General features: G+C 37.5%; 7 protein-coding genes across 12 annotated transcripts in view; 5 read left to right on the plus strand and 2 right to left on the minus strand.

Annotated features, from left to right (window-relative positions):
* LOC104755060 (myosin-9) lies at window positions 308–9,164 on the plus strand. The gene is made up of 38 exons (XM_019238830.1): window positions 308–517; window positions 848–976; window positions 1,083–1,226; window positions 1,315–1,460; window positions 1,550–1,706; window positions 1,806–1,864; window positions 1,951–2,110; window positions 2,184–2,333; window positions 2,436–2,572; window positions 2,650–2,796; window positions 2,881–2,982; window positions 3,067–3,124; window positions 3,221–3,322; window positions 3,421–3,458; window positions 3,543–3,669; window positions 3,749–3,919; window positions 4,048–4,179; window positions 4,328–4,437; window positions 4,511–4,571; window positions 4,691–4,868; window positions 4,989–5,194; window positions 5,283–5,402; window positions 5,748–5,846; window positions 5,930–6,151; window positions 6,273–6,412; window positions 6,519–6,630; window positions 6,734–6,781; window positions 6,881–7,132; window positions 7,223–7,378; window positions 7,471–7,677; window positions 7,768–7,911; window positions 7,998–8,068; window positions 8,173–8,272; window positions 8,341–8,397; window positions 8,479–8,535; window positions 8,670–8,750; window positions 8,842–8,924; window positions 9,032–9,164. The coding sequence occupies exons 1-38, from the start codon at window positions 308–310 to the stop codon at window positions 9,153–9,155; spliced, it is 4,797 nt and encodes a 1,598-aa protein (XP_019094375.1). The 3' UTR covers window positions 9,156–9,164.
* Window positions 9,783–13,343, plus strand: LOC104755061 (putative GPI-anchor transamidase). Of its 2 annotated transcripts, XM_010477384.1 has the most exons (11): window positions 9,783–9,928; window positions 10,043–10,174; window positions 10,385–10,426; window positions 10,533–10,677; window positions 10,967–11,196; window positions 11,350–11,407; window positions 11,618–11,695; window positions 11,843–11,931; window positions 12,278–12,359; window positions 12,663–12,842; window positions 13,046–13,343. In XM_010477384.1, exons 2-11 carry the CDS (start codon window positions 10,062–10,064, stop codon window positions 13,181–13,183), a joined length of 1,155 nt encoding a protein of 384 aa, XP_010475686.1. In that variant the 5' UTR covers window positions 9,783–9,928; window positions 10,043–10,061; the 3' UTR covers window positions 13,184–13,343. The 2 variants fall into 2 exon arrangements, with proteins under 2 accessions (XP_010475686.1, XP_010475687.1); XM_010477385.2 differs by lacking the exon at window positions 9,783–9,928 and having other exon boundaries at window positions 10,131–10,174; window positions 10,538–10,677; window positions 13,046–13,183.
* LOC104755062 lies at window positions 14,269–17,666 on the plus strand. Its single transcript, XM_010477386.2, has 4 exons — window positions 14,269–15,561; window positions 15,860–16,159; window positions 16,364–16,455; window positions 16,587–17,666. The coding sequence occupies exons 1-4, from the start codon at window positions 14,572–14,574 to the stop codon at window positions 17,449–17,451; spliced, it is 2,247 nt and encodes a 748-aa protein (XP_010475688.1). The 5' UTR covers window positions 14,269–14,571; the 3' UTR covers window positions 17,452–17,666.
* Window positions 17,873–18,744, plus strand: LOC104755065 (PRA1 family protein E). Its single transcript, XM_010477389.2, has one exon. The coding sequence runs from the start codon at window positions 17,989–17,991 to the stop codon at window positions 18,607–18,609; it is 621 nt and encodes a 206-aa protein (XP_010475691.1). The 5' UTR covers window positions 17,873–17,988; the 3' UTR covers window positions 18,610–18,744.
* LOC104755063 (probable prefoldin subunit 4) lies at window positions 18,713–20,276 on the minus strand. 2 transcript variants are annotated; one of them, XM_010477388.2, is made up of 3 exons: window positions 20,170–20,276; window positions 19,941–20,057; window positions 18,713–19,155 (listed from the first exon to the last, which is right to left on the minus strand). In XM_010477388.2, exons 1-3 carry the CDS (start codon window positions 20,179–20,181, stop codon window positions 18,895–18,897), a joined length of 390 nt encoding a protein of 129 aa, XP_010475690.1. In that variant the 5' UTR covers window positions 20,182–20,276; the 3' UTR covers window positions 18,713–18,894. The 2 variants fall into 2 exon arrangements, with proteins under 2 accessions (XP_010475690.1, XP_010475689.1); XM_010477387.2 differs by lacking the exon at window positions 20,170–20,276 and having other exon boundaries at window positions 19,941–20,140.
* Window positions 24,556–25,277, plus strand: LOC104755066. Its single transcript, XM_010477390.1, has 2 exons — window positions 24,556–25,045; window positions 25,184–25,277. The coding sequence occupies exons 1-2, from the start codon at window positions 24,556–24,558 to the stop codon at window positions 25,264–25,266; spliced, it is 573 nt and encodes a 190-aa protein (XP_010475692.1). The 3' UTR covers window positions 25,267–25,277.
* LOC104755067 (myosin-binding protein 1-like) overlaps window positions 25,694–27,410 on the minus strand; it is a 14,767-nt gene continuing 13,050 nt past the window's right edge. For all 4 annotated transcript variants that reach the window (XM_010477395.2, XM_010477392.2, XM_010477393.2 and 1 more), the window contains exons 3-4: window positions 26,168–27,375; window positions 25,694–26,070 (exon numbers count right to left, since the gene is read on the minus strand). In XM_010477395.2, coding sequence (XP_010475697.1) covers window positions 26,192–27,375 — 1,184 coding nt within the window. In that variant the 3' untranslated portion in view covers window positions 25,694–26,070; window positions 26,168–26,191. The remainder of the gene's footprint in view (window positions 26,071–26,167; window positions 27,376–27,410) is intronic.

The following is a 27,410-nucleotide window of genomic DNA, read 5'->3' on the forward strand; positions in this document are numbered from 1 at the left end:
AAAACATCATTCTATTAATATACTAATCAGGTTCATTGATGGTTTTAGTGATACGCCATCTGATACCAATCAAAATTATAAGATTAAACCCAAACAATAGCTGAAGTTCCAAACTAAAACAAACTCGCTTTGGGGTTATATTAGGTATAAATAAAATATTATTATTTTGAGAGAGAGAGTGTACGTGGTGAGTTGCGAGTGCGAGGACAAAGACTGATTAAGGTCCACGAATTGGCGCGAATTCCATGGGGAAGAAAGAAACCTAGCGAAGTCCAAGGATGATGAATCCTCCCTCTGGCGAACAACAATGTCACTCTCTCTCTCCCTCTCTGTCCTATTTACTCCTTCCTACAATCACTCTTTCACCTCTTTTCTTCCCCTCTCTCTCTCTCTCGATCTCGATCTCGATCTCGATTGCGCCCAATCTCATGCTTCCGTTTCATCAGTTTCTGGCGATTCCGTCGTTTTGCTTTTGTTCTGGGTGACCCTTTTCCCTGAGGATATCTTGAAATTGTGGGTTGATTTTGTTTCATGAGAGTTTGTCCGAATCTCCGGTGTTGTCTGTTTGTATTGGAATCTGCAGAATTTTGTAGATTTCTTGCGTAATAAGTCACCTCGTCCCAATTCACTGCGGTAAAATGTCCCAAGGATTGGATTATTGTGAAGAAGAAAAGACAGACTAATACTGGATAATGGTACGGTGTGAACGTCTTACTTTCCTTAGGTTTTCATGTTTAATTGTTCTGTGAATGTAGAAGCATCTCAACACTCTCCTCGTATCGTTTCATATAAAGCTGCTTGTTGTTTTTAGCATTATCAACACTCTCTTGCTTTTGTTAAATTGCAGGGAACTCCAGTAAATATCATTGTAGGTTCTCATGTGTGGGTTGAAGATCCAGATATTGCTTGGGTTGATGGTGAGGTTGAAAAGATCAATGGACAAGAAGTTGTGATCCAAGCCACAACTGGCAAGCAGGTTCTTGCCAGTCATCTCAATCGCCTAAACTGTAGCATTTTCAACTTGGCACCTTTACTGTAATCCTAAAAACTGAGTTATATTTCTCTGTTGTTGACTTGTATAGGTTACTGCAAAGTTGTCAAAGATATACCCAAAGGATGTGGAAGCTCCTGCGGGTGGTGTCGATGACATGACAAAGCTCTCCTATTTGCATGAACCTGGTGTTCTTCAGAACTTGAAGATCAGATATGAACTTAATGAGATCTATGTTAGTATCTCTTACACTATGTTGTAGAGACCTTAAGTTTTACTACTATTATCTGTCTTGACCTTAATTCTATAATTGTTCATGACAGACATACACAGGAAACATCCTTATCGCTATTAATCCATTTCAACGATTGCCTCACATCTATGATGCCCATATGATGCAACAATACAAAGGAGCACCATTTGGAGAACTAAGCCCTCATGTTTTTGCAGTTGCTGATGTTGCATATAGGTGATTGTTCATATATTTATATATATAGTATGATCTACACATAATAAATATGCTGTCAGTGTAAAACGTCCTTTTATCTATACACTCAGGGCCATGATCAATGAGGGAAAAAGCAATTCCATTCTTGTAAGTGGCGAGAGCGGAGCAGGAAAAACTGAAACTACTAAGATGCTTATGAGATACCTCGCATACTTGGGAGGTCGTGCGGTTACAGAAGGACGGACTGTTGAACAACAAGTTCTTGAAGTAATGGCTTTTCTATCTTTCTTTTCTGTGATCTTCTTATATATGTATGGTCCCTACTGGAGATTAATCTACTAACTTGTTTGTAATATCTGCGTCCAGTCAAATCCTGTCCTTGAAGCCTTTGGGAACGCAAAAACTGTGAGGAATAACAACTCAAGGTGATGCAAAATCTAGTTATAATAGTGCACATCTGTATCTATTGTTGGGACTTTACCTGATTGTTTACTATGCTTTTTTGGCACAGTCGCTTTGGTAAATTTGTTGAAATTCAATTTGATAAGCAAGGAAGAATATCTGGAGCTGCTATAAGGACCTATCTTCTAGAGAGGTCTCGTGTGTGTCAAATCTCTGATCCGGAGCGCAATTACCACTGCTTCTACCTTCTTTGTGCCGCACCACAGGAGGTAAGTTCGGTTAAGTTATTGGAATATATCTTGTTCCCCAAGAACTAGCCATATGATTTGATTGAACTAACAGGAAATTGAAAAGTACAAGCTCGGTCATCCAAAGACCTTTCATTATCTGAACCAGTCCAAGTGCTTCGAGCTTGTCGGTATAAGCGATGCTCATGATTATCTTGCAACAAGGAGAGCTATGGATATTGTTGGAATTAGCGAGAAGGAACAGGTCGGTTTGTGTAAGAAACTACAGTTAGTATGTTGCATATTCATTTTAGTTTCCTACACTTCTTTATTGATGATGAACTTAATTCTGCCTTTGTATCAACAGGAAGCAATTTTTAGAGTGGTAGCTGCGATTCTTCATATTGGAAACATCGAATTTACTAAGGGGAAAGAAGTGGATTCATCAGTTCCCAAGGATGATAAGGCGAAATTTCATCTTAAAACTGCAGCGGAACTTCTCATGTAAAAAACATTGTCTCTGAGGAGTCCTCTAAAATGTGTTATCAGTTGAGGCAAGCTAATTGTAAGTCTCGTTACAGGTGTGATTTAAAGGCACTTGAAGATGCGTTATGTAAACGTGTTATGATCACACCCGAGGAAGTTATCAAGAGAAGTCTTGATCCACAGAGTGCTGTGACCAGCAGAGACGGTCTCGCTAAGACAGTCTATTCTCGATTGTTCGACTGGTAAGTGGTTGGTTTAGGGGACAAGATCAAGATAACTGATATTTACATATTTGATGCTAAGTGAATATCTCTAGTAATGTGCAGGTTGGTAGACAAGATTAATAACTCGATTGGACAAGATGCCAATTCTAGATCTCTAATTGGAGTTCTGGACATTTACGGATTTGAAAGCTTCAAAACTAACAGGTAAATGAATCTCTATGCTGTCAAAGGCTCACAGATATGCATTTTATCATCCTCTGCTAATAGCCTAATACCCTTCTGCTGCAGTTTTGAACAGTTCTGTATTAATTTCACTAATGAGAAGTTGCAGCAGCATTTCAATCAGGTAGGTTCTTGATTGCAGAGGAAAACGGTTTATCAATCCCAGCTGTGATTCTCAAATAGGCTTTTTGAATACTCTGGTTTTTCTTTGCTGCTTCAGCACGTTTTCAAGATGGAACAGGAAGAGTACACAAAAGAAGCAATAAATTGGAGTTACATTGAATTTGTGGACAATCAAGATGTTCTCGATCTTATAGAAAAGGTCATTTCTTAACCAAGAAAGGACATTGTTATCAAGGCAACCCCCTTATACCTGTTGTATTTTTGTCTGACTTTTCACTTTTTCTTTTCCACCTGCAGAAGCCTGGTGGGATTGTTGCTCTCCTAGATGAAGCTTGGTAATGTTAAATATCAAACAAGTTCCATATGAAAGAAGAAGTGATTATGTTCTTGGTTTGAATTAACAAGGTGTGATTTTTCAGCATGTTTCCAAAGTCAACCCACGAAACATTTGCAAACAAGCTATATCAGACTTTTAAGAACCACAAGCGCTTTGTCAAACCAAAACTCTCTCGAACAGATTTCGCCGTTGCTCATTATGCTGGAGAAGTAGGTTCTTTCTTTCTCCCTTCGAAGAAAGTTCACTTTGTAAACACACACAGGTCTCTCATATCTTCTAAATTTTCAGGTTCTATATCAATCTGAACTATTTCTGGATAAAAACAAGGATTATGTGATCCCTGAACACCAAGATTTGCTGGAGGCTTCCAAATGTCCTTTTGTCGTGGGTCTTTTCCCTCCACTCCCGGAAGAAACATCTAAATCCTCAAAGTTTTCATCCATTGGTTCTCGTTTTAAGGTGCCAAAGCTTATATCAGATGTTCAGCATTAACTGTTTTAAGGAAGAATGGCTAACTACTCGAGAAGACTAATATTTTCTTAACAACAAGTAGATGTTACAACTAATTATTGGCCTGGTTGATGCAGATGCAACTCCAGCAACTGATGGAAACATTAAATTCTACTGAGCCTCATTACATCAGATGTGTGAAGCCTAACAATCTTCTAAAGCCTGCCATATTTGAGAATGTGAACATCATGCAGCAACTGCGATGTGGTGTAAGTAAATATAAGATAATATTTTGACAATGGATTTGTTCTAAACATAATGGGTTCTAAAAACCTTTTCATGTTTCAAATTTCCTGCGAAGTAATGACAGAAAAGTATGTACTAATATAACTCATAACCTTCATGTTGTCTTTCCAGGGTGTTTTAGAGGCGATCAGAATTAGTTGTGCAGGGTATCCAACTCGTAAACCGTTCTTTGAGTTCATAAACCGTTTTGGACTTCTATCTCCTGCTGCTTTAGAAGGGAAGTAAGTAAAAAAACCATTCTCTCTAGCTGATCAAATTGTACTATTTACAGATTTTCTGACTTCTCCTGAACAGCTTCGATGAGAAGGTAGCATCCCAAAAGATCTTGGACAACATGGGACTCAAAGGATACCAGGTAACAGGTCCTCAAGTGTTATGGAACCAATTGTATAGTATTGGTGCTGCAATGGGATATGGTTCAGTGACCCCAGAGTTTTACTTAAACCAAATGGAAAACATCTTTTGATAATGCAGATTGGTAAAACAAAGGTCTTCTTACGGGCTGGTCAGATGGCTGAACTCGACGCTAGAAGGGCCGAGGTGCTAAGTAGTGCTGCAAAAAAAATTCAGAGGCGAATACGAACTCATCAGGCTCAGAAAAGATTTATGGTTCTGAGAAAGGCCACAATATCTCTTCAGGCTATATGTAGAGGTGAGCCATCTACTTGCTCAATCGCTTTCTGTGGAATTTAGAAGGGCATTAACTTTGTCACAGTTAAGAATGATCTGCTGAATATTGAAAATGTTTATGTAACTTTTGTAAATATCGTAGGGAGACTTTCCTGCAAACTTTACGAAAATTTGAGACGAGAAGCTGCTGTTATGAAGATTCAGAAGAATGGTCGGAGATATTGTTCTAGAAAATCATATAAAAAGCTCCATGTCGCTTCTCTTGTTGTACAGACTGGTTTAAGAGCAATGTCTGCTCGTAAACAATTCAGATTCAGGAAGCAAACAAAGGCTGCCACAATTGTTCAGGTTTCTGTTCTTGCGAGAACTACACGCTCTAATATTATGTTAGGTATCTCATGATCATTAACGCATAGTTTCCTGCTACTAATGGCAGGCTCAGTGGCGTAGTCACAGAGCAATCTCGTACTACAAAAAGCTTAAAAATGGGGTGATCCTATCTCAAACACGATGGAGAGGCAGACTTGCTAAGAGAGAACTTAGGAAGCTCAAAATGGTACAACTATTTAATGTGGATTTGCTAATAATGTTCCTTTATTATTCACATATATATATATACATCACACTGCCAAAAGCCTATTAGAATAATACATCATGTTTTCCTTGGAAACTAGCATGCCATGTACGTGGAGATGGGAACTTTTCATCGGCAAGGATTTAGTCTTTTGAAAAATACTTTCGAAATCAGGATTTTAGTTCAAGAGTTCTTGAAGCTGAAACTGAAATTTTTTATTGTTTTCTTTCTTTCGTAGTAACTAAGTGACTGCTTTAAACATTAGATTTGCTGCTGTTATGATTGTGGATACTCGGTTAACTATGCAACAACATTTCTTATTTTCAGGCTTCAAGGGAAACAGGAGCACTTAAAGAGGCAAAGGATATGCTTGAAAAGAAAGTCGAAGAACTCACATACCGTGTCCAGTTGGAGAAACGTTCGAGGGTACGTATTTGCTAAAGAAACATCATTATAATTGATCATTTTGAAGTAGATGTATAATGTCTAGCACTGAACTAATTTTGCAGAGTGACTTAGAAGAAGCAAAGACTCAGGAGATAGCAAAACTTCAGAGTTCATTCGAGGAAATGCGGAAGAAAGTTGAAGAGACAAATGCGTTGCTTGTGAAGGAACGCGAAGCTGCAAAGAAAGCCGCAGAAGAAGCTCCTCCTGTTATTAAGGAAACACAAGTTTTAGTTGAAGATACCAAGAAGATTGAATTAATGACGGAGGAATTGGAGAGTGTAAAGGTACCGCTGTCAGTGGCTATCAATGTCCACTCAGTTGTCTGAAATTACTTTTCAATTCCATCTAAATTTGAGATTTACATTCATTTTTACTTAGCATCAGTAATCATTTGTGTTGCAACAGGCTACTCTAGAAAACGAGAAACAAAGAGCTGATGATGCAGTGGGGAAATTCGAAGAAGCTCAAGAGTCTCTTGAAGACAAAAAGAAAAAACTGGAAGAGTCAGAGAAGAAAGGTCAGCAACTCCAAGAATCCCTGACAAGGTAAGCATATATCATAAAGTATTGTTATTAATATCTTTCTGTTCATCATGATTTGCGGGTAATTCATTCTCCTCTGAGCTGAAACAAGAAGATAATGTGATCCCAGGATGGAGGAAAAGTGCAGCAACTTAGAATCGGAGAATAAAGTCTTACGGCAACAGGCTGTCTCCATGGCACCAAATAAATTTCTCTCTGGCCGCTCCCGGTCCATTTTACAGGTAACTGAAACAGTAAAATTCAAATAAATAAATGAAACCACATGTATCTTTTTGTTGCTTTTGCCTGAACTTGATGACTTAACCATCTGTTTAATAAAAACAGAGAGGTTCGGAGAGTGGTCATTTTGCAGTGGATGCGAGGTCAAACTTGGTAAATAAGTTAACTAATTTGGTTTGGATCGTCTGTCCGAATCATATCTAGGTTTCGGATTAATTTAATGATGAAGCAATGGATTTCAATTTGAATCAGGATCTGCATAGCCATTCGATGAATAGAGATCCCTCAGAAGTGGAAGATAAACCACAGAAATCATTAAACGAGAAGCAGCAAGAAAATCACGAGCTACTTATCCGCTGCATTGTTCAACACTTGGGTTTCCAAGGGAACAGACCTATCACAGCATGTATCATTTACAAATGCCTACTGCAATGGAGGTCATTTGAAGTCGAAAGAACCAGTGTCTTTGATCGCATTATTCAGACAATAGGCCATGCTATTGAGGTAATTTGCATGAGCTTCCTAATTTTCTTAGGTATTTAATTGTGATTGCAAGTGTATCGGAGAGTAACCTTGTGAAAGTTGATCTCTCAGACTCAAGATAACAACAATACATTGGCCTATTGGTTATCCAATACTTCAACACTCCTCTTACTCCTCCAGCGCACGCTCAAAGCTAGTGGTGCAGCTGGGATGGCTCCACAACGCCGCCGTTCATCTTCTGCCACTCTATTTGGAAGGATGAATCAGGTATATTATATATGGTTTGAGATCCATCAACACAATGTAGCAAAATCTTCGTGATTCATTATAAGTTTTAACTTTGAGAATGTCCATTATAGAGTTTCCGCGGGGCACCCCCAGGTGTAAATTTTGCCATGATAAACGGTACTGCGGGAGGTGGAGCAGATACCTTAAGACAAGTTGAAGCAAAATATCCGGCTTTACTGTTTAAGCAGCAACTCACAGCTTATGTTGAAAAGATATATGGAATGATTCGGGATAACTTGAAGAAAGAGATTTCTCCGCTCCTTGGATTGTGCATTCAGGTATGCCGTTAATTATAGCCACCACGTTCATCAGGACAAAATGAAGTTTTTTACCGCTAAATGAATTTGTCTGTCTGCAACTTCAAATAGGCGCCAAGAACATCGAGGGCAAGTTTAGTTAAAGGAGCATCTCGTTCCGTTGGCAACACTGCAGCTCAGCAAGCACTGATTGCCCACTGGCAAGGAATTGTCAAGAGCCTTACAAATTTCCTTAATACTCTGAAATCAAACAATGTGAGTTCCTTCATGATTTCATTTCCTCTAAATATAAACAAGTTCTGGACTGCCCTGAGTTTAAACCTTCTAATTATGCTTTTTAGGTTCCTTCATTCTTGGTTCGTAAGGTGTTTACGCAGATATTCTCATTCATCAATGTTCAGCTGTTTAACAGGTTTTTCCGGGGCTCATTTGTATCTAAAACACTATTATCTCTAGACTCAAAACATTGCTAGCTATCTTCTACTAATCAAATGCTTCCTTTGTTGTCCCCAACAGTCTTTTATTGAGACGCGAGTGTTGTTCATTTAGCAATGGCGAGTACGTCAAAGCCGGCTTGTCTGAATTGGAACATTGGTGTTTCAAGGCAACAGATGAGGTAACTCGCGTAGTTAATTATCACTCTGTTATTAATAACTCAACAAAAACTAACAACAACAATTGCAGTATGCGGGTTCTTCATGGGATGAGCTTAAGCATATCAGACAGGCCATTGGGTTTCTGGTAACATTTCCTTATCTTCTATCTGAACCTTAAGGATAGTCCCATGAGGGTAAACCATATTTATGCTTGCTCCAACGACAGGTCATACACCAAAAACCAAAGAAAAATCTTGATGAGATCAGCCATGATCTTTGCCCGGTAAGTTTTTTCAGTCCAAATATGATTCGACTCTTCTACATTCCATATGAAACACTATCCAATTTGCTTACAAATGTCATAAAAGGTCAGAGCTTTGTAGTTTGCATTTGCTGATAAATTGAAACTGTGGACAGGTACTAAGCATACAACAGCTATACAGGATCAGTACGATGTACTGGGATGACAAATATGGCACTCACAGCGTCTCCCCGGACGTAAGTCACCTTAAGCCACTGTCTGATGATCTGATCTGTGTGATTATATCATTTAGTTAGCTAATATATAACTTTCTCTCAATAAATATAGGTGATAGCAAATATGAGGGTTCTAATGACAGAAGATTCGAACAATGCTGTTAGCAACTCATTCCTTTTGGATGACGACTCCAGGTTTAACTTCATTTACTAACAAAAATACCAATAAGATTTCGTTTTCGGGGGCAGTTGATCGATGAAGTCTTCTTCTAATTGGGTGTGGTTTATAAATGATGTTGCAGCATCCCTTTCTCGGTTGATGATTTATCAAAGTCGATGGAGAGGTTTGAAATTGCGGATATCGAACCGCCACCTTTAATCCGGGAGAATTCAGGATTTAGCTTCTTATTACCAGTCTCTGATTGATCTTTTTTTTTTTTTTTTTTTTTTTTTTTTTTTTTTTTTTTTTTTTTTTTNCGGTCAACGGAAACATATTTTTTAGTTTCTTTAGTGATTGATTGATTTGTGACTCTCCAAGTAATAATTACTTTTTTTTTGTGCCCTTGAAACAAGATTTGATTCCATTCTTTTTAAGATACATCATTTGATGTTGAATTGTTGATTACTAAATTAACAAGGTTTTGTATCTTCTTAACGATCCTTCATACTTTTCTTATCTCTCTTCTCGATCACTACTGCGTGTGAAGTGAAAGAGTATTTTGTAAATCGTACGAAAATAGAAATTACCTGACCGGGTCGTAAACCGGGTTTTTTTTTGTTTAAGTTAAAAATATTTTTTAATTTATTTTTCTAAATTATAATTTTTGAAAATTTGATAGGAGATATCATAATTAAAAATTCAAAGAAAATCATATATTATTGAATTTCAGTACCAGATTGTAACAATTTAACATGCAAAAATAGTCTTATAAAAATCTTTTAATTGTTAGATAGATGATTATTTAAAATAAACAAACAAGTAAATGTCTTTTTTTTTTTTTTGTCAAATTAGTAAATTTCTTTGTGTAAAAAAGTAAAATATACAAAGAGCTTTAATTATTTTCTCAGTCGTCGTCGTCGTCGTCTGCTCCATTCTTTTCCGTTCCCTTCCACGCCTCCGCCGGTTAGCTGATCTTTTTACCGGAGTTTCATCGCGGACGCCGAATTCTCTCTCTCTTTGGTGCTGGTAACTTCATTAGGTAGATCTTTGTGAAACCCATATGCATTAGAGACTACAAATCTCAATCGGAGACGCATATTGTTAGTTAGATTCGGAAAACCTCACAATCGATTTCAACTTTTTTGTGTTTTAGATTTTCATCTTCCAAAATAATGAAGATTGTTATACTCGTAATGCTTCTCTGTTACTCGTTCGCCTTCTCTTCTGGGGATACGACTATTCACACGAACAATTGGGCTGTCTTGGTCTGCACTTCTCGCTTCTGGTATACTCCCTCCTCCTCCTCTTAATTCGGATTAGTGTTCATCTTTTGCAATTTGGTTCCATCTCTTTGTATTGAAATAGAACCAAGGACCTTATAAGAGAGAGGATGCTTGATTGATAAACCTGTTCTAGTTACCAAATTATATAACTATCTGCCTAAAGTTACATGTCTCGTCCATACTAACCTATTGCTGTGGTTGTTATTTCTCAGGTTTAACTACCGGCACATGGCCAATACTCTGTCCCTCTATAGGTGATACCTCTTTTTGCTTTCCCTTAACTGAAACCTTTTTATCTTGGAATAACCGTTCATGGAGGTTGTTCTCTTCACATTTTGTTTCTTAACTTGGTGTTTCTAGGACAGTCAAGAGACTTGGAATACCAGATGAGAGGATTATTCTGATGTTGGCAGATGATATGGCCTGTAATGCTAGAAATGAATATCCTGCTCAAGTTTTTAATAATGAAAACCACAAACTTAACCTGTATGGAGATAACGTTGAGGTAAATTTCTAGTTGAATGACATTTCTCCAAGGGTTTAACAAAACGAATGTAGTAGTGAAGGTTCTGTCTAGAGTAGGTATGTTAGAAGTATATGCATCTTAGCCTTCATATTTATAAGCACAGAATCATTTTATTGTTGTATTCTGCGATTTCTTATTCTCTGTGTTTCCATAAGATTGCTCGCTGCCAACATATATACATTTTCTATTATGGTGCTCCCAGGCCATATAATATAACAGACATGTTTTCCGGAAGAAAGGCTGATTGTATGAAATCATTCTCACTCAGGTAGATTATCGTGGGTATGAGGTAACAGTTGAAAACTTCTTACGGGTTTTAACTGGGCGTCATGAGAATGCTGTTCCAAGGTCAAAGCGTCTTCTCAGTGATGAGGGTAGCCATATTCTGCTGTACATGACTGGGCATGGAGGTGATGAGTTTCTAAAGTTTCAAGATGCAGAAGAACTCCAGAGTCACGATTTAGCAGATGCTGTTAAACAAATGAAAGAGAAGCGTAGGTATGTGTCACATTTATGGAGTTTCTCAAGTCATATCTGTGTCTTGAAAATCTGGCTTTTCCATGGGCCATTTCTTGCTGGAAAAAATAATATTCAGTTTTTGTCCATCTTAATTAAGTTTTGACTCTAATGACAATTTTTTGGCTAGCCCAGATTCAAGGAGTTGATGATAATGGTTGACACTTGCCAAGCTGCCACTCTCTTTAATCAGGTACATCTTAACGCACTTTTTCAGGATTATTTCGTCTTTATATTTCAGTACGCTAAAATTTTTGTTTTTGCTCTGCCTTTTCGAGTTAATATGTTGATATCCTAGTAGTATCTTCACAGCTTATGTGAGCTTGTTTTTAGCAGTTAATCCACCCAATGTACGAAAATTTTCTCTGACGTTGTTAATTTTCTGAAACAATTGTTTCCATAGCTTCAATCTCCTGGTGTTTTGGCTATTGGTAGCAGTCTGAAAGGGGAGAACTCATATTCCCATCACCTGGACTCAGATGTAAGTGCCTTTCACTATATCATGAATGGAAAGTACTATTACAATATCAAGGGGGAACTTTTCAGTGAAATCATCATATTGTTTACGGATTGTTTCTTCTTTTTATCATTGTATTGCTGCCCAATTCTTATATTGTTTTTGCTACAGGTTGGTGTATCTGTTGTTGATCGGTTTACATATTACACTCTTGCATTCTTTGAGAGGCTCAATATTTATGACAATGCATCACTTAACAGGTACAATAGCTATGCAACTCTTGTCACGAACATTATGCTGACGTTTTATATGATATTTCTTTTCACTTTAACTATATTTGACGACATCGTGATTGTTGAATTGACTAAAGAGACAAATAAATGGTTTGATGTCTGACTAAACCTTTTCTGGTTGTCTGAACTCCCTTGTAAATTCTGGTCATATTTTGGAACTTTTCGTGTGTACCAGTTCTAATATTTTAGCGAGTTATCTTTGTCTCAGGATTTTTACGTATGACAATTTTAGGATCATTGTTAGATTTGATACTCCTTTTTAAACTGAACTCTCTGAGCTACAAACATTTGTTCTCCCCTTGCTATTGTGCAGTTTATTTAGGTCCTACGATCCGAAACTGCTAATGTCTACTGCCTACTACCGGACTGATCTTTATCAACCACATCTGGCGGAGGTAAGGAGGAATTGATTGTGCAATGTCACGTTTTTTAATTTAATGTCAGCTTAAATTACTATTCTGTTGTGACCAATCAAGACCAAGTTACCTAGGTTTTAGCTGCTTGTTATGTTGGGGATCAGTCTTGGATTTTCCATAAGTTCACTGTTATTACATGATCACGGAAACGATATTGATTTAGATGAAAAGCTTGCACCTTCCGGATATGTTTGACGTTTGTTTCTGTTTTTTATGAACTACAGTACTGTCTTAAGATGATTATTTACTCATTCTCCAAGTTTACTTATTATGGAAAATTAGGTGCCTGTCACAAATTTCTTCGGTTCAGTTATGGAGACTATTCATACTGATTCAGTTTACAAAGCTTTCTCAAGTAAAACGTCCAATAATAAGATCAATTCTGAGATGCCAGTCAATCAACTTTCTGAGCACGATGAGCTTCAGAAGGCAAACATCCCAAACGATGAGTTGAAAACTGAGGTAACTGGCTATACTCCCTTGTCCCTTCACTGATTTTATTATACTTTGGCTTGAGTACTTTACATACAGAATACTGTATATTAGAATTGAATTATGAATTTGAGCTGGTGTTAGGGTCTTAAGCATGCTTTGTGGCTTGTGTTCATGATTTTGCTGGATTTGACTAGATGAACTGAGATCAGGTGTTATGTTTGTTGATGCAGAAGCAAAAATGCCCATATACACAAATGCGGGTAGACTTGCACGAGAAACTGGAGAAGTTTGAAAATGTTGATACTGTGGTTAACCTCGGCATAGCGGTGATGGTTTTCGTTGTAATGATCTCATCATCTTTGCTATGATGATATATCTATGAGCAGTTCTTAATAGAAGATGATGATGATGATGAATTTGATAATCATCTCCACTTCACTTAATCTCTGTTGTATAATTTTCACTGTTACAGCTTCACATCCATGTTCTGTTATTTTTATTTTACACAATGCCTTGAAATTTCCTCAAGATGAAGATATTATTGACTCACAAATGGTAGATGCAGATTAAAACTTGGCTACTTTTTGCAAACCTAGATCGTTCATGTTCACTCGGCAAGAATAAAATCTGCATAAAGCTAGGGTAACAAGGTTAAGGTTCAGGAATCATCCTAACCGTTGACTAGAAAGCTCAGTTGGAGGAGGTTTGGTAAGCTTGGTAATAAATGTGAAAAATAAAACAATATTCTATTCTTAATTTGATTGGGATACTGCAACTTTATTCTTGAGTACTTGATAAAGTAATAAAAGTATTGTTACTATGCAGCTATGCTAATTAGCAGGAGTTTATTGAAACCATGATTTTAGAGGATTTATTGTAAAATTCTTTCAAATTCCATCTAAAATAATGAAATTTGTATTTATGTATTTTTAACTTAACAAATCCTTTCAAATCCTCCATAATTCTTAAAAATCGTTAAAATCAAAAACCACATATTGTTTTAGATGATAGTAAAATTTAAATTAGATTTTTAAATCATCAGTTCAATAACGATAAAAAATTTTCATCTTTTTGAATACAAATCATTTACTTCAGCTTTGTTTCTTACCCAAAATAAATATTGTGAAATCTCTAGTAATTTTTTTTCATAATAAACGTATAAAACTCAAAATAAAATATAATTCATTTGCACATACAAGTGTATAGGTAACAGAAAAAGATAGATAATAGAACCAAGTAAAATGGAAGATGCAGTGGTGTAGCCGCATAAGGCGCAACGCAACAAAAAAAAGAAAAATAGTTTGCCATCTTTTTCTCAACTCCTGAAACTGAGTCTGACTCTTTACTTACTTCTTTTATTGCTCTCTCATTCTTAATATCAAATTAATATAGGTAAAGGGCCTGTACTGTCCAGAAGAAGAGAGAGACTGTGTGTGTATAATAATAGACCACCACCAAAAACACACAACACAACAACACCCCAACACAGCAGAGAGAGAGAAGAAGTATCTCTCTCTCTATCTCTCTTCACATTATTTTCACATTCCTCTTTGCTTTTTGCTGTTCAAAACCTATCTGTCCTCTTTCTCCCACAAAAATAATTACTATTAAATACTAAATAAAAAAAAACTTGTGTCCCTCTTTTGATTTCTCCTCCCATTGGAATCCACCCAAACAAAACAACACTCAATTTAGCTTCTGAGATCTGAAGAACGTCTCTCTTTGAGATCCCCGTCGGTGATGCGCTACGAAGCAGATGGCGAATCTAGTCCCTGGTGTATTACTCAAGCTTCTCCAGCATATGAACACCGACGTCAAAATCGCCGGTGAACACAGGTCCTCTCTCTTACAAGTCGTCAGTATCGTTCCCGCTTTAGCCGGAGGAGAGCTTTTCCCTAACCAAGGGTTTTACCTCAGAGTCTCTGATTCCTCTCACGCCACTTACGTCTCTTTACCTGACGAACACGACGATTTGATTCTTAGTGATAAGATCCAATTAGGTCAATTCATTCATGTCGATAGAGTTGAGTCTTCTTCCCCTGTTCCGATTCTTCGTGGTGTTAGACCTGTTCCTGGTAGGCATCCTTGCGTTGGTGATCCTGAAGATATCGTAGCTACTCACTCTCTAGGGTTTCTTAGTGATGACAAGGTTATTGATAACGGTGCTGCTGCTAATTCCAAACCCAAAGAGAGAGTCAAGGCACCTGTGATGAAAGGAGTGGTTTCTAATGGGAGTGAGGGTGAGAGAATAGTAGGGAACAGACTGAGTGTAAGTATCTCTAGGGATGAATCTTCTGAGGGTAAGAAGCCTGCGTCTGCTTTATTTCGAGCTAAGTCTGCTAAATCGGGTTTGAGTTTGGATGTAATGAAGGAATCTTTAGGGAAGCTGAAGACTTCTTCTGGTTCTAAGTCTATACCTTCTTCGCCTACTAGTTGTTATTCACTGCCTAATTCTTTTGCAAAGTTTGCAAATGGGATTAAGCAGCAACAGAATGTGAAGCCTAAGGTGTTGGAGAAAGGTTCTCCTAGGATGGGGTTGGTAGATAAAGGGAGGTCTCTTGTCAAACCGGAGAGTCCAAGTGTTGGGAAAAAGCTTCCCATGATTAAGAATTTTGTGCAAGGGATTGAGTTTGGAGCTAAGGCGTTGAGGAAAAGCTGGGAAGGGAATTTAGATATCAGGAGTTCAGATAGATCTAAATCTAGCCTTTCCAGACGTGATATAACCCCTGATTCCCGGAATTCAACAGTAAGCTTTTTGGATTTATCTTTCTTGATTTTATTGTTTGCCAAAGAGTACTTTTTTAGACATGTGAAGTGGCATTTAGACAATTCCTCCTATTCATCATTACTTGATTTGAAGCTGAAACCAGTTGTTTGAGAAATTGGTTTCTATTCCTTGGGTTTTGTATCATACTTTCGCCTGTTTTCCTTATCAGTTTCTTGTTTTATTTTCCATCTGAATTCATCTGTAACTACATGATTTGTGATTACTTTTTACTGTTTTCAATTTTCTGAATATTGCTTGTATTTTATTTGGTTGCTAGGCGGCACGGAAAAGCACATCGAGTGAGAATTTGCCAAGCAAACAGGAGAGGGCTAATGTATTTGCAAGATCATCGAAGGAGCAAAATAAGATTCAGCCAACCAAGAAAGTCGAGACAACCGGAATACTGGACACCAAAGATAAAACGAGTAGGCCTAAATCTAAATCTGTCGAGAAGAAATCTATTGCAGAGAATGGATTGCCTGGGAATTTGGTGAAAGTCCCTGTTAATGGTAAAAGATTAGCGGCGGGAGATATCCAGTGGAGTTCACTCCCTTCATCTCTTTCGAGGATGGGACAGGTATACTGCTCTTGGAAGTTGGATCCTCATATGTGCTTGCTTTATGATTAGGCTTTGAAGCATCTGTAGTGATTAAGAAAATTCACTTTCAAAGTTCAAAACAACCAGTTTAGAAATTCATTCATTTTTAGAAAGTTTATGCATGTTATGTTTTAATCTTAGGCATCATGCTTATTGAGTCCTTGCTGCTGTCGATATTTGCAGGAAGTCTTGAGGCATAGAGATGCTGCCCAAGGTGTCGCAATAGAGGCCATGCAAGAAGCCTCTGCTTCTGAGAGCTTACTTCAATGCCTCATGTGCGTAATATCTTAACAAAAGTTATTCATTGGCTGGCTTTGGAAGAGATAAAACATAAATGTTTGTCTCTAAATGTAACTGTTACCGTCTAAGTTGTTTCTAAACTTTATTCTGCTTTTCCTTTTTGTAGTATGTACAGCGATCTTATGTCAACAGCGAAGGAAGATGATCCGTTGCCAGTTGTTGAGCAGTTCCTGAAGCTCCATTCTGGTTTGAAGAACGTTCAAATAATAACAGAGTCATTGTCCAGATTAATTTGTCCGATGTCTTCCCCAGAAAATGAAGAAAACAAATCCGAGGAAGCTATAAAGGCAGCATCAGAAAAACAAAAATTGGCAGCCTCGTGGGTCCAAGCTGCGTTGGTCACTAACTTATCTCCCTTTTCTGTCTACTCTAACAAACCAGCCAAACTTGCTGCCTCCAAGAGCAAACCTCTGATCATACTTGAGAGCCCGGGTAGTAATTCCTCCGGTAAACCTCGTGGGAGTGTACAAAACAAGCCGACGATTGGATCTAAACTCGTAGCACAAGGCATGATTCGTAAACACAGGGAGAACAGTAGCAGCCAAAAGGCCACATCAGTAGCAGGTTCAGAGTCTCCACCGCTAAACTGGGTGAAAGGGAATGGTCTAAACGAGGCAACTGATCTTGCAGAGAAGTTGCAAATGGTTTCACAAGATTGGTTTTTGGGTTTTGTAGAGAGATTCTTGGACGCTGACGTGATTACATCTTCGAATCTGAATCTGTCTGATAACGGACAGATCGCCGGGATGCTGTCTCAGCTCAAGAGTGTGAATGATTGGTTAGATGAGATTGGGTCCAAAGAAGATGAAGAAGGATTACAAGAAGTCTCTAAAGAAACAATCGATCGATTACGGAAGAAGATCTACGAGTATCTGTTGACACATGTTGAGTCGGCAGCTGCAGCACTTGGTAATGGTGGCTCCGTCTCTTCTCCTAGACCCAAACCAATCGAAACCAAAGCAAAGAGATAAAACGATGGATGAAGAAGCTTCGACGTGTTTGTGGTTTCTTCTGTATATATATGAAAATTGGCGGCCAACTTCTTCTGTATAATTCCAGACATCACTAAGAAAGCCTACCGACGTGAAACGTTTGGTATTTTATTCAGACAGATACTCACTAAAGAAGAGCCTATTGGTTCAAAAGATTTCAATATTTCTTTTTTAATCCATTTTTATAAACTGTATTTTTTCTATCGGTTAAAATCTTACAACAAAAACATAGAATAACATTCGCAAATTTAGATCCAACGTTACACAAAATGTGTAATTTTACAACAAAAATTGTAAGTTTGTGTGATAAATGGAGGCGATCGAAAAAGTTTTATTTGTTGACGTTTTTATTGTAATAATAAATAACTACAAGGGCCCTGAAGAAAATAATAATATCCGAACAAGTCCCTTACTCCCCCATTCGTGGACTCTTTGAAATCCATGTAAAGTTTGTGACGTTTGAACACAGATCTGTGAGTTTTCTAAGGTTTCTTCCCACACGAAATCCAAAATCCGATGAATCAGAAACCTCCGCCGTACGGTTATGGCGGCGCTGGTGGAGGAATCGGACCTTCTTCCTCTTCCAACACCACAATCATTGGGACGTTGAGTGCACGCGCCAAGCAGACGACTCACTCGATGATCTCCACGCTCCGTCCATGGCGTCAGCTTCTCGATCTCTCCGCGCTATCTCTCCCTCAAGGATACGATGAAGCCATGGCGCGCCTAAGACACAACATCTCATATTTCCGTGGAAACTACGCCCTCGCCGTCCTCGTCATTGTTTTCCTCGGCCTCGTTTACCACCCAATCTCTATGATCGCCTTTATCGTCGTCTTCATCGGGTGGATTCTCCTCTATTTCTCGCGAGACGCCAACGATTCAATTGTGATTTCTGGGAAACAAGTGGATGACCGGATCGTGCTGGTTTTGCTCAGCTTGGTTACGATTCTCGCGTTGGTTTATACTGATGTAGGCCAAAACGTGCTGGTTTCGCTGATCGTTGGTTTGCTCGTCGACGGAGCTCACGGCGCTTTCCGTGCTACAGATGATTTGTTTCTTGATGAAGAATCTGCTCGCCAGGGTGGCCTCGTATCCGGTCCAAACCGGCCACCATCAAGTTATACCCCAATTTGAGTAAAACCGGTTATCAATTAGGGGTTTTGTTTTTGGAACCTCCAAGATCCTTTGTAATTGTATTTTTGGCGTCTGTGCCTGATTTTGTTTGAATGGTGTCTTATGGAAATGAAAATGGCTTCGATTGGTATTGAATCCAAATTATAGACTACATTACATCCAAAAACATTTGATGCAAGAACAAAACCAGTATGATAAATTTTGAGAATCTAGCCCTGGTTTACAACACTCAATACAATCAAAGTGAATGCAAATAGTAAAGAGAACAAGTTGGAGGATCTGGTATTAATCTTCTTCAAGATTGATGGAATCTTTGAACTTAGCATACAAAACCTTCTTCAACGCAGACATTTGTGAGACTATTGATACCTTCTCTTCCTCGAGCTTCTCAAGGCTTTTGCAGGTAGCCTCTTTCATGTCTTCTATCCTTGTTTCAACCTCGTCCCTGGGCAAATGAGCAAACACTTCTCCGATTTGAAACCGCACCATCTCCTCATCAGCAAGGATCAACTCGTTCCCTGCATCCTCTAAGTTATCACACTTTTCCTGCAATAATCAATACTTTTGATCAATCAAGCTACTAGATACAGAAAACAAAGTAGAATCCTATAATATTCTCCTAATGGAACAAACGAGCAAAAAAAAAAAAGGATCCAAAATCTACTGGAAAAGTCCCACATCTATTTTATCTCTTGATCACATCCAAAGACCTTGTACCACTCCTAGACAAGGAAAGTTCCATAGAGCGACACCATTTAGTTATGATGAATTAAGTACCGATTGTTGCTGAACTGTCAACACCATTACAATAGCTAATAGTCAAGTACAATGATCAGACCCTAGGAGGCTTATATATTTACCAACGAAGATGAGAATCAAAAGGGAGTTGTGAGGGAGATACGGAAGATTGATGCTGTTATAGGCGTTTGGTTAATACTGATGGCACAGAATTGGTATAAAAGCATATGTTACAGACGATTGCTACAACCTATAAAGAGTATACAAAAATTGAGATAGAAATACGAGTATAGGAGATTCTCTAGTGGGATGATTATCTGAGAAAGGCACGGGATCAAGTAATTAGAAGTTTACAACAATCAATAAAATCAGGAAGTTTATCATGATCCAAAACTAGAACAACAACACTTATCAAAAAAATTCTCAGAATCATTGTAATTACACAAATTCATAGCTTAATCAAAAGTTTCCCTAAGTGTGGGTTGGTTCTTTAGTGAGCTAAACAGAGAAAGTCAAAAACAAAAACCCTAGAATGGCGTAGGGAAACAAAATCGAAAGGAGTGAGGAATTATATTAAAAAGAAAAGAATAAACCTTGGCGGATTTGATTTCGTCATCGAGGTCGTGGAATCTGTTATTCAAACGGCTGAAGGTGTTAATGTTCTGCTGGTCCTCCCATGTCACCTCCATCTCAGATCCACTCTTACTCCCCTGCGCACCACACATCAAACAATTATTCGCACAGAGTTATATTACCATACCCCGAAACTGAGAATAGAGGAAAAGGATCCTAAGATTGAGATCGAGATTTTCTTTTTCTTACTTGCTGCTGCATTTTTCGTTTCGTTTTTTAGACCAATCGAGAAGAGAAAGAAGGTGTAGTCGTCGTTTCAACTTTCAAGAGAACGGAGTTTGGGACAGGACACTGTACCTTTTAGAGTTTTCTTCTGAACCATTTCGATTAGGATTGGTCCAATTCTGGTTTTTCCCGGTTTATGGTTTTAACACCAAATTATGATTCTTTTATTTTATTTTTTGGGATACTGTTTTGTTCTAATTGATTCGGATATAGATAGCTCTGTTTTTGTTTTTATTTTTAAACTAGTGTTTAGAAAAAAATTGGGATACCTTAACTTTTACTACATTTTAACCCAATATTTTTAAAAAATCGGTTTAGTTTGAATTAGTTTTTTTTTTTTTGTCACTACTGTCTTTATTAGAATAAAAGGCCAAAAAACAAGCTAATCTTACAATCTAAAAACCAAAGCCATAAAACAAACCAACTAAATTAAAAGCCCACAGGCCCATTCAAAATCTTTCTTTAGACTGAAGATATTATAAGTTGCAGAGCACGTGGCAAATGGAAGGCATGATAATTGACACGTGGAAGTCGAAGAAAGGAGTCACCGGTCACCGGCGGTCGTAGGTAGCGCCGGAAAACTTCTGATTTCGGTCAAAATCGCCGGAAAATTACCGGAATCTCGATCTACACCCAGAAGATTCAGCGGATTCCAATTGAATTGAGAAAATAACTCCAAAGCCAAGCTTCATCTTCTTCGTCTTCATCTTCAGGATCTCTCCAATCTCCAAGACAGAAAATCAACATGAGCCTGCAAACCAAAGAAACTCGATCGACTCGTCAAACTTCGGGGAAGACACATGCATGATTGTCAATTACTTCAAATCAAACCAAAGGAATGATAAAAGCAATTGAAATCGGATCCGAAGATGAACCAAATCAATTGAGTCAAACAAAACCTAAAATTACATAAAGGCAGCGGATCTGCAAAAGAAAAGCCAGCCAAACGGTGCTAAAGTAGCCACCGCTGCCGGAAAAGGAGCCAGCCAAAACGGTGCTAAGAGAGCCACCGCTGCCGGAGAAAGAGCAGGCCAACTCTGTTGAACAAACCGGAGATGCCAGAGTAGAGCCCGATTAACGGGAAGCAAGACTGGAAAAACCAATCCGGCGGACAAAAGAGAAGATCAAAGAAGGTTTCTTTCTCTCTGAATGATCGTAGAGAGAGAAGAGAGAGAGAAACTCCCTTTACATGCATAAGACTTAGTGGGGTTGAATTAGTTATTTTGCTCTATTTGATAATTGGATTCCTAAAGTTGTAACATGTCAAATATATATATATATTTTTTTTTTGTAAGTTGGAAGTGAATTAAGTGATCGGATATCAAATACTCCCTCCGTTTCAAAATATATAATGTTTTAACTAAAACACACAGATTAAAAGTTTTATGTTTAACAAGTTTAACCAATCAGAAACAATACTGCATAATATAAAATATCAAACTAATCTAAAAATTGAATAGAAACTTGAAAACATCCTATATTATAAAACAAAATATTTCTCTAAAACATCTTATATTTTCGAATGGAGTATATGTTTTTTCTTTTTGGCCCTGTTTGTTTCACTAGTTAGCATTTTCATTCAAATGATCCATTCAACAGCTTCATCTAAATGATTCATTTGAATGTCAAATGACTCAACAAACAAAAAAAAAGATGGTTCATTTGGATGATGCATCTGAATGGAAATGTGTTTGTTTGGTTATTTTACATTCTCATCTAAATGAATTTGATTAGAATAATGACTAAAATACCCATGTTTTGATGTAACAATTTTTTACTCTTAATCTTAACCATATTAATTTTAAATATTGATCTAAAATATATATACATAATTTTTCATTCAAAACCAAACAAAAACTCTAGAAATCTCAATATAAATTATTTATAACAATTTTTTTATAAGATATAAAACATGTTATGCCAATGTAAATTATTTGTAAATTATTTATAATAATTTTTTATAAGTTTTTACGATAAAAACTTGTGAATACGAGCATGAGACTTAGGATTGAAGCAGAGGAATCACTTTTGGCTTGGAATGGGAAAGAATCTATGTAATCATCAAACTCCCAAATGTTTCCTGCAAAACCAATAAACAAATTCAGAGTTACTAAGAGACTGCAAAAATCAAAAGCAAAATCAAAAATAAAACTGCAGAACAAAAACAATGAAGCCATAAAGCTACTAAATTCGTCTGTCTTGATGCAGACGACAAACAGAGTGCCAAAACAACCTAGAAAATTATGAAACTTGATGGAAAGATTCACAACAGACATACAAAGCCACAGAAAAAAACAGATCTTGATTTTGACTCACGGTTTTAAAGTTATGACTAAATTCCCAACACATAACCCGAATGACAAAACCCTGCGAACAGTCAACTTTGGAAGCAATTTCCCATCAAACCAAATGGACCCAGAAGACTATCTTTATATCAATAGAAAGATCTTGCTCTCAAGTTTTCAGAACATGTTTCAGACCCAAAATCCGAGTTCTGTAACCAAAGAAAACCAAAACCAAATAATCAACCTGTTTCACTTGACTTTATACCCTTTCTCCTCTAACAACAATACACTGCAAAACCATAGGATAAGACAACACATCAATCAAGTTTGTAAATCTTTAAGCTAAGTGACAATCCCAAATCCTATTTGCAAACACGAACATCAAACAAACCAAAACTTCAAGCATCAAACAAACAATGAAGTCTCTGCTTTACTAACCACAACTTCAAGCATCAAACAAACAAATCATATGAACATCAAACAAACTACAACAATGAAGTCTCTGCTTTACTAACCACAACTTCAAGCATCAAACAAACAAACGTAAATTGTCTAGCAAAGAACAAAACACAAACCCATGTCTAAAAACAGTCACAAGATCAAGCCAAATTCAAAACATTCACAATATCAAGCCAAGTTCATTGAGACATTTCATCGAACATGTGGTATCACCTAAATCATAATTCTCAACTCAAAGAGAGAACAAAACAAATTTGGACAAACCCACCAGCTGAAATCGAAGGAAGCAGATACAAAATCAAAATTTAAGTATAGCAAACAACAAATATTACACAGAGTTCGATCAAACACCAAAATCTGAGATGATCGAAGTTGTTAGAGAGATCAGAGCTGTTATTGAGAACTTACCAAAACGATGAAACGATGAAGCGATGAGAGATGAATGAGAGAGACAATGAAACGATGAAGGGATGAGAGATTCTGAGAGAACAAAGCTTCGTTGATGCTGAGAAAGAGAAAAGAGCTCAGCTCTTGAGAGCTTCGTCGAAGGAGAGAGGAGAAGAAGAAGAAATAGAAATAAGATATTTTTTTGGGTTGATGTAATTTTTTAGTTTTCTTCAGGATATTTTTGATATTTTCAAAATTTGGCTAAATCAGCTCCATCTGACTGCATCAATGAGACTCAGCTGGTTTTTTTAACTTTTTTGGATGAGTTTTTAAAAAATCATTCAACTGATTCATCTAACTGATCTATTAATTTGGCATAAACAAACATCATTTTTCATCTTCACTTAGATGATTCATCCAAATGAAGAAACAAACAGCACCTTTGTATTTGTATTTCACTTGTTTAGACGAAGAACAAATAAAAGTTTCTACAAGATGGTGAGCCGTTGACTAAAACCTAAATAAAGGAAGAGTTGGTTGTTGTAACAAAAAAAAAAAAACTGTAAAGGTTTGTTTTTGGATTCTCTCAAGAATAAAACGACAAGTTCCAGATTCCCCCAGGCATTTAACAGTTGGGATCCCCTCATTATTTGCAAAAGCAAATTCTAAAAACCCCTACTTTTAAACAATACAATATGTGCGGTAGAAACTGCAAGAACTCGTTTTTTCCTCTGTGTTTTGTAATATTCCACCATTAAAGTTCACCAGAAACCCCTATCTCTTCTCTACATTCATAAAATTAACCAAACAGAAAAAACTTACTTCGCCTTTTTCTTCTTCCTGGAAGAATCGTTTCGAGGGAGAGAGCTAGAGAGATCTTGGATTCTCACAATTAAAAATCCTTTTGATCAAACTCCTTCTCTATCGTTATACATTATCTTTTGTGCAGGCCGTGCTCCATCTCGGCACGGTCCGCACCATCACAAAAAAAAAACGTAAGAGATATTCAAAGCATTTTCCTCAACTTGTGACTCACAACTTCTTGTGTTATTCAAGTTCTTATTGTTCCCTAATTCCTTCCATACATGAGCTAACTTGTACAAAAAGAAAAAAAATGCAGATATGACCTAACTTGTACAAGAAGGCACAAAAGGTTTAACATCTTGTGATATATAATCATAAACGTGCCTGATAGTTCTAATATTACCAACAGAGAACAATGGTGAGGGTTGGAGAAGCATTGAGTTTATCAACCTCATCGTCCTCATCGCTCTATGATAGTGAAGTAGAAGAGCTTCAAAAGATGCCATTGGAACCACCGAGAGTTAAGGCTAAGAAACGTCTCTCGAAGCAACTCTCCATGTTAGAGACAAAAAGAGACGTCGCATGGGAGCGTCGCCGTCGCCAGATGCTTCACCTTGAGAAGCATCACGAAGGAGGTGAAGACTTGACGGACGAGGACTTGAGTGAGCTCAAAGGCTCTATTGAGTTAGGGTTCGGGTTTAACGAGGAACAAGGGCAACAACTTACAACTACTTTGCCTGCATTGGACCTTTACTTTGCTGTCACTCGCCAGATCTCGCCTGTTTCTACACCAGGCAGTACTGGTGGATCTTCTTCATCCTCCAGACCTACTACCCTTGGAGACCGTTCCTCCTCTTTCGGTAGTCCTAAAAGCGACTCTGATTCTTTGAAAGTTATGTCCCCAGGTATATATTACGTATTTTCACTATTTCCCTTAGCATACAACGTTTAAGACGTCGACATATAAACATAGCAACCTAACTTTTTCACTCAGGTGTATATATATGGTGGTGTTTTAAATGTTGTATTGTATAAATTTTCAGGAGATAGTCCTCAACTGGTTAAAATGAGGCTGAGACATTGGGCACAAGCTGTGGCATGCTCTGTGATACAATCTTCCAACTAAGCATAGAAGTGAGAGATGGATTTGTGCAAGAGTGAGAGGAAGCATGATACAAATATGGCTGAGGGCTAAAGACATGTTGTAGAAGTTAAAGAAACTTAAGACAGATTAATTAAGGAGTTGGTTAAGACACAGGAGAACGGATAACTGATGTTTAAAACTAAAAGAAGAAGTGAGAAAAGATGCATGGAGGTCTTACATGTTATTCTTAAACCTTTTTTCTCCAAAAGACAAAGAGTTAAAATATTTTAGATATATATTACCTTAACAAAACAAAAAAAAAAAACGTTACATATTAGGGTTTTGCTTTTCTTTTTGTCTTTGAACTATCATTTGTAAATTTGTACTATGACTCCATCAAACTTCTTGCTATAATTTTCCAAATCCAAGTTTCTATATTTTTAACATTTTTTTTCCAACACAACACAGAAATATGAATTTCACATCCGTATAACCAAGAAATGTACAACAATTTTAACAAAGTTGCATGACTCTTTTGACATGCTAAACAAAAGTATCAATCTACCTAATAAAAAAAAAAAAGTTCAAATGAGAACTTCAGAACAAACCCACATTCACCCTTCACTCAAAATCTAGAAAAAAAATGTAAAACAAACACAAAGAATGTGAAAACCCACAAGAAAATTATGAACACCAAACCCGAAAATGAAACTGTAATTAAAATTTTCTGTATACGAAAGGGGAAGGCCATGAAGACGATTCTGTACACTTTCTTTAAGCTTTTTTTTTTTACCACTCTTGAACTTCTTTTAGATTCCTCTACAATATCCTCTCCACAAAAAAAATCTAACACATAAAAAAGGACATTTGTATATTTTAGCCATAAAGGTGATTTGGAAAGCCCAAATGAACAAAATAAATCAAAGAAGCAGAAAGAACATACCTTTGTGAAGGTTGTTACGCGGCATCAACTCTCTGTGTGTTCTTGTCTTTTCATGCTGAGAGTCCGCAGAGTTTGCAGATGGGAAGCTATTTCCTTGACAAATTGCATGCCTTCATTCCCGTGCCCGAGAGAGTTCATAACCTGTTCTAAGAAGTATAAATCTCCCTTCAGCCTCTCTACTCTCTCTTGTAGCTCAGAAACAGAGTCTTCTGCTGGTATATTATGGCCATGAGCCTCGCCAGTTACTCTGTTTTCAATCTTCTCCAAACAACTGGTGATATATAACCTCTCTTCGTCAAACCCAACTAAACAACTCTGTATCTTGTTGCTCATTCCCTCACTAGGCGAATCCATCTCGGTCACCTTCTCTGCAACATCTAGCTTATCCTTCTTCTGCGGGGTCTGGTCCCGGAAGTATTCAATCTCAGCTTCTAAATCTTGAATTAGTTTTTCTCTCTCAACAAGTAAATCATTCAGTCTCTGTATTGCTTCCATATCATACTCAGCTTGCTCTTCCATCATCCTCAGGTTCTGCAAAGCTTCCATTTGGAACGACGCTTTCTCTTCCTGCAACCTCGTAATCATAGCCATTGCTTGGTTTGTAGCAACCGCTGAAGCGCTTCTTTCTTCCTCCAATTCTTTATATAAACCAGTCAGCAGTTTCCTGTCGTAATCAACCTGCCTTTTCAACCGATCACTCTCACTTTCTCCCTCGATTTCACCAACAGAAACTCCTTCCAACGATAAGTTGCTCTCGTTCCTTTCGAGCATTCTCTTCTGAATTAGCAGCTGCATATCATGATCTATGTTCTTTGTATCCTGATCACTACTGTTAACAGATATCTTGGGACTTACATCTCTTGGCGACAAAAACTCTATCCCACGAGAAGCTGATATTTGAGTAAGAAGTGCTTTAAGGTCTTCGGTAACTCTAGATGTATCTTTCTTCATCCAGTTCTCTATTTGTTCTCTTCCATTACTATCGTTGTTGCTCTCATTACCTACAACGATATTGTATGCATCCGCAAGATCCAGTAACTCCCCTGAATATTGGTTTGTTTCAGCTGCCACCGACATTGAGTTGAATGAAGAAGATTCTGACTCATTAATAGCTGCTTGTGTGTGAGAAGCGACGTTCCGTGGTGCCATTTCAGACAATAAAGAGCCTGTAAGAGATGTCTCTTGCATTTCCTTGCTGTCTGATACACCTGATATGAAAATTCATTTGCCTGATTAGAGATCC

Source organism: Camelina sativa, chromosome 17 (genome assembly GCF_000633955.1).
Source record: "Camelina sativa cultivar DH55 chromosome 17, Cs, whole genome shotgun sequence".
Lineage (NCBI taxonomy): Eukaryota > Viridiplantae > Streptophyta > Magnoliopsida > Brassicales > Brassicaceae > Camelina > Camelina sativa.

Coding starts and splice junctions, on each gene's coding strand:
- LOC104755060 (XM_019238830.1), top strand. CDS start 308: ATGTCACTCTCTCTCTCCCTCTCTGTCCTATTTACTCCTTCCTACAAT. Junction 2,334..2,435: donor GAATTAGCGAGAAGGAACAG/GTCGGTTTGTGT, acceptor TTGTATCAACAG/GAAGCAATTTTTAGAGTGGT. Junction 4,572..4,690: donor TGGGACTCAAAGGATACCAG/GTAACAGGTCCT, acceptor TTGATAATGCAG/ATTGGTAAAACAAAGGTCTT.
- LOC104755062 (XM_010477386.2), top strand. CDS start 14,572: ATGGCGAATCTAGTCCCTGGTGTATTACTCAAGCTTCTCCAGCATATG. Junction 15,562..15,859: donor CTGATTCCCGGAATTCAACA/GTAAGCTTTTTG, acceptor TTTGGTTGCTAG/GCGGCACGGAAAAGCACATC. Junction 16,160..16,363: donor CTCTTTCGAGGATGGGACAG/GTATACTGCTCT, acceptor CGATATTTGCAG/GAAGTCTTGAGGCATAGAGA.
- LOC104755061 (XM_010477384.1), top strand. CDS start 10,062: ATGAAGATTGTTATACTCGTAATGCTTCTCTGTTACTCGTTCGCCTTC. Junction 11,932..12,277: donor GACAATGCATCACTTAACAG/GTACAATAGCTA, acceptor GCTATTGTGCAG/TTTATTTAGGTCCTACGATC. Junction 12,843..13,045: donor ACGATGAGTTGAAAACTGAG/GTAACTGGCTAT, acceptor TTGTTGATGCAG/AAGCAAAAATGCCCATATAC.
- LOC104755066 (XM_010477390.1), top strand. CDS start 24,556: ATGGTGAGGGTTGGAGAAGCATTGAGTTTATCAACCTCATCGTCCTCA. Junction 25,046..25,183: donor TTTGAAAGTTATGTCCCCAG/GTATATATTACG, acceptor ATAAATTTTCAG/GAGATAGTCCTCAACTGGTT.
- LOC104755063 (XM_010477387.2), bottom strand. CDS start 20,072: ATGTGTGGTGCGCAGGGGAGTAAGAGTGGATCTGAGATGGAGGTGACA. Junction 19,156..19,940: donor ACGAAATCAAATCCGCCAAG/GTTTATTCTTTT, acceptor TGATTATTGCAG/GAAAAGTGTGATAACTTAGA.
- LOC104755065 (XM_010477389.2), top strand. CDS start 17,989: ATGAATCAGAAACCTCCGCCGTACGGTTATGGCGGCGCTGGTGGAGGA.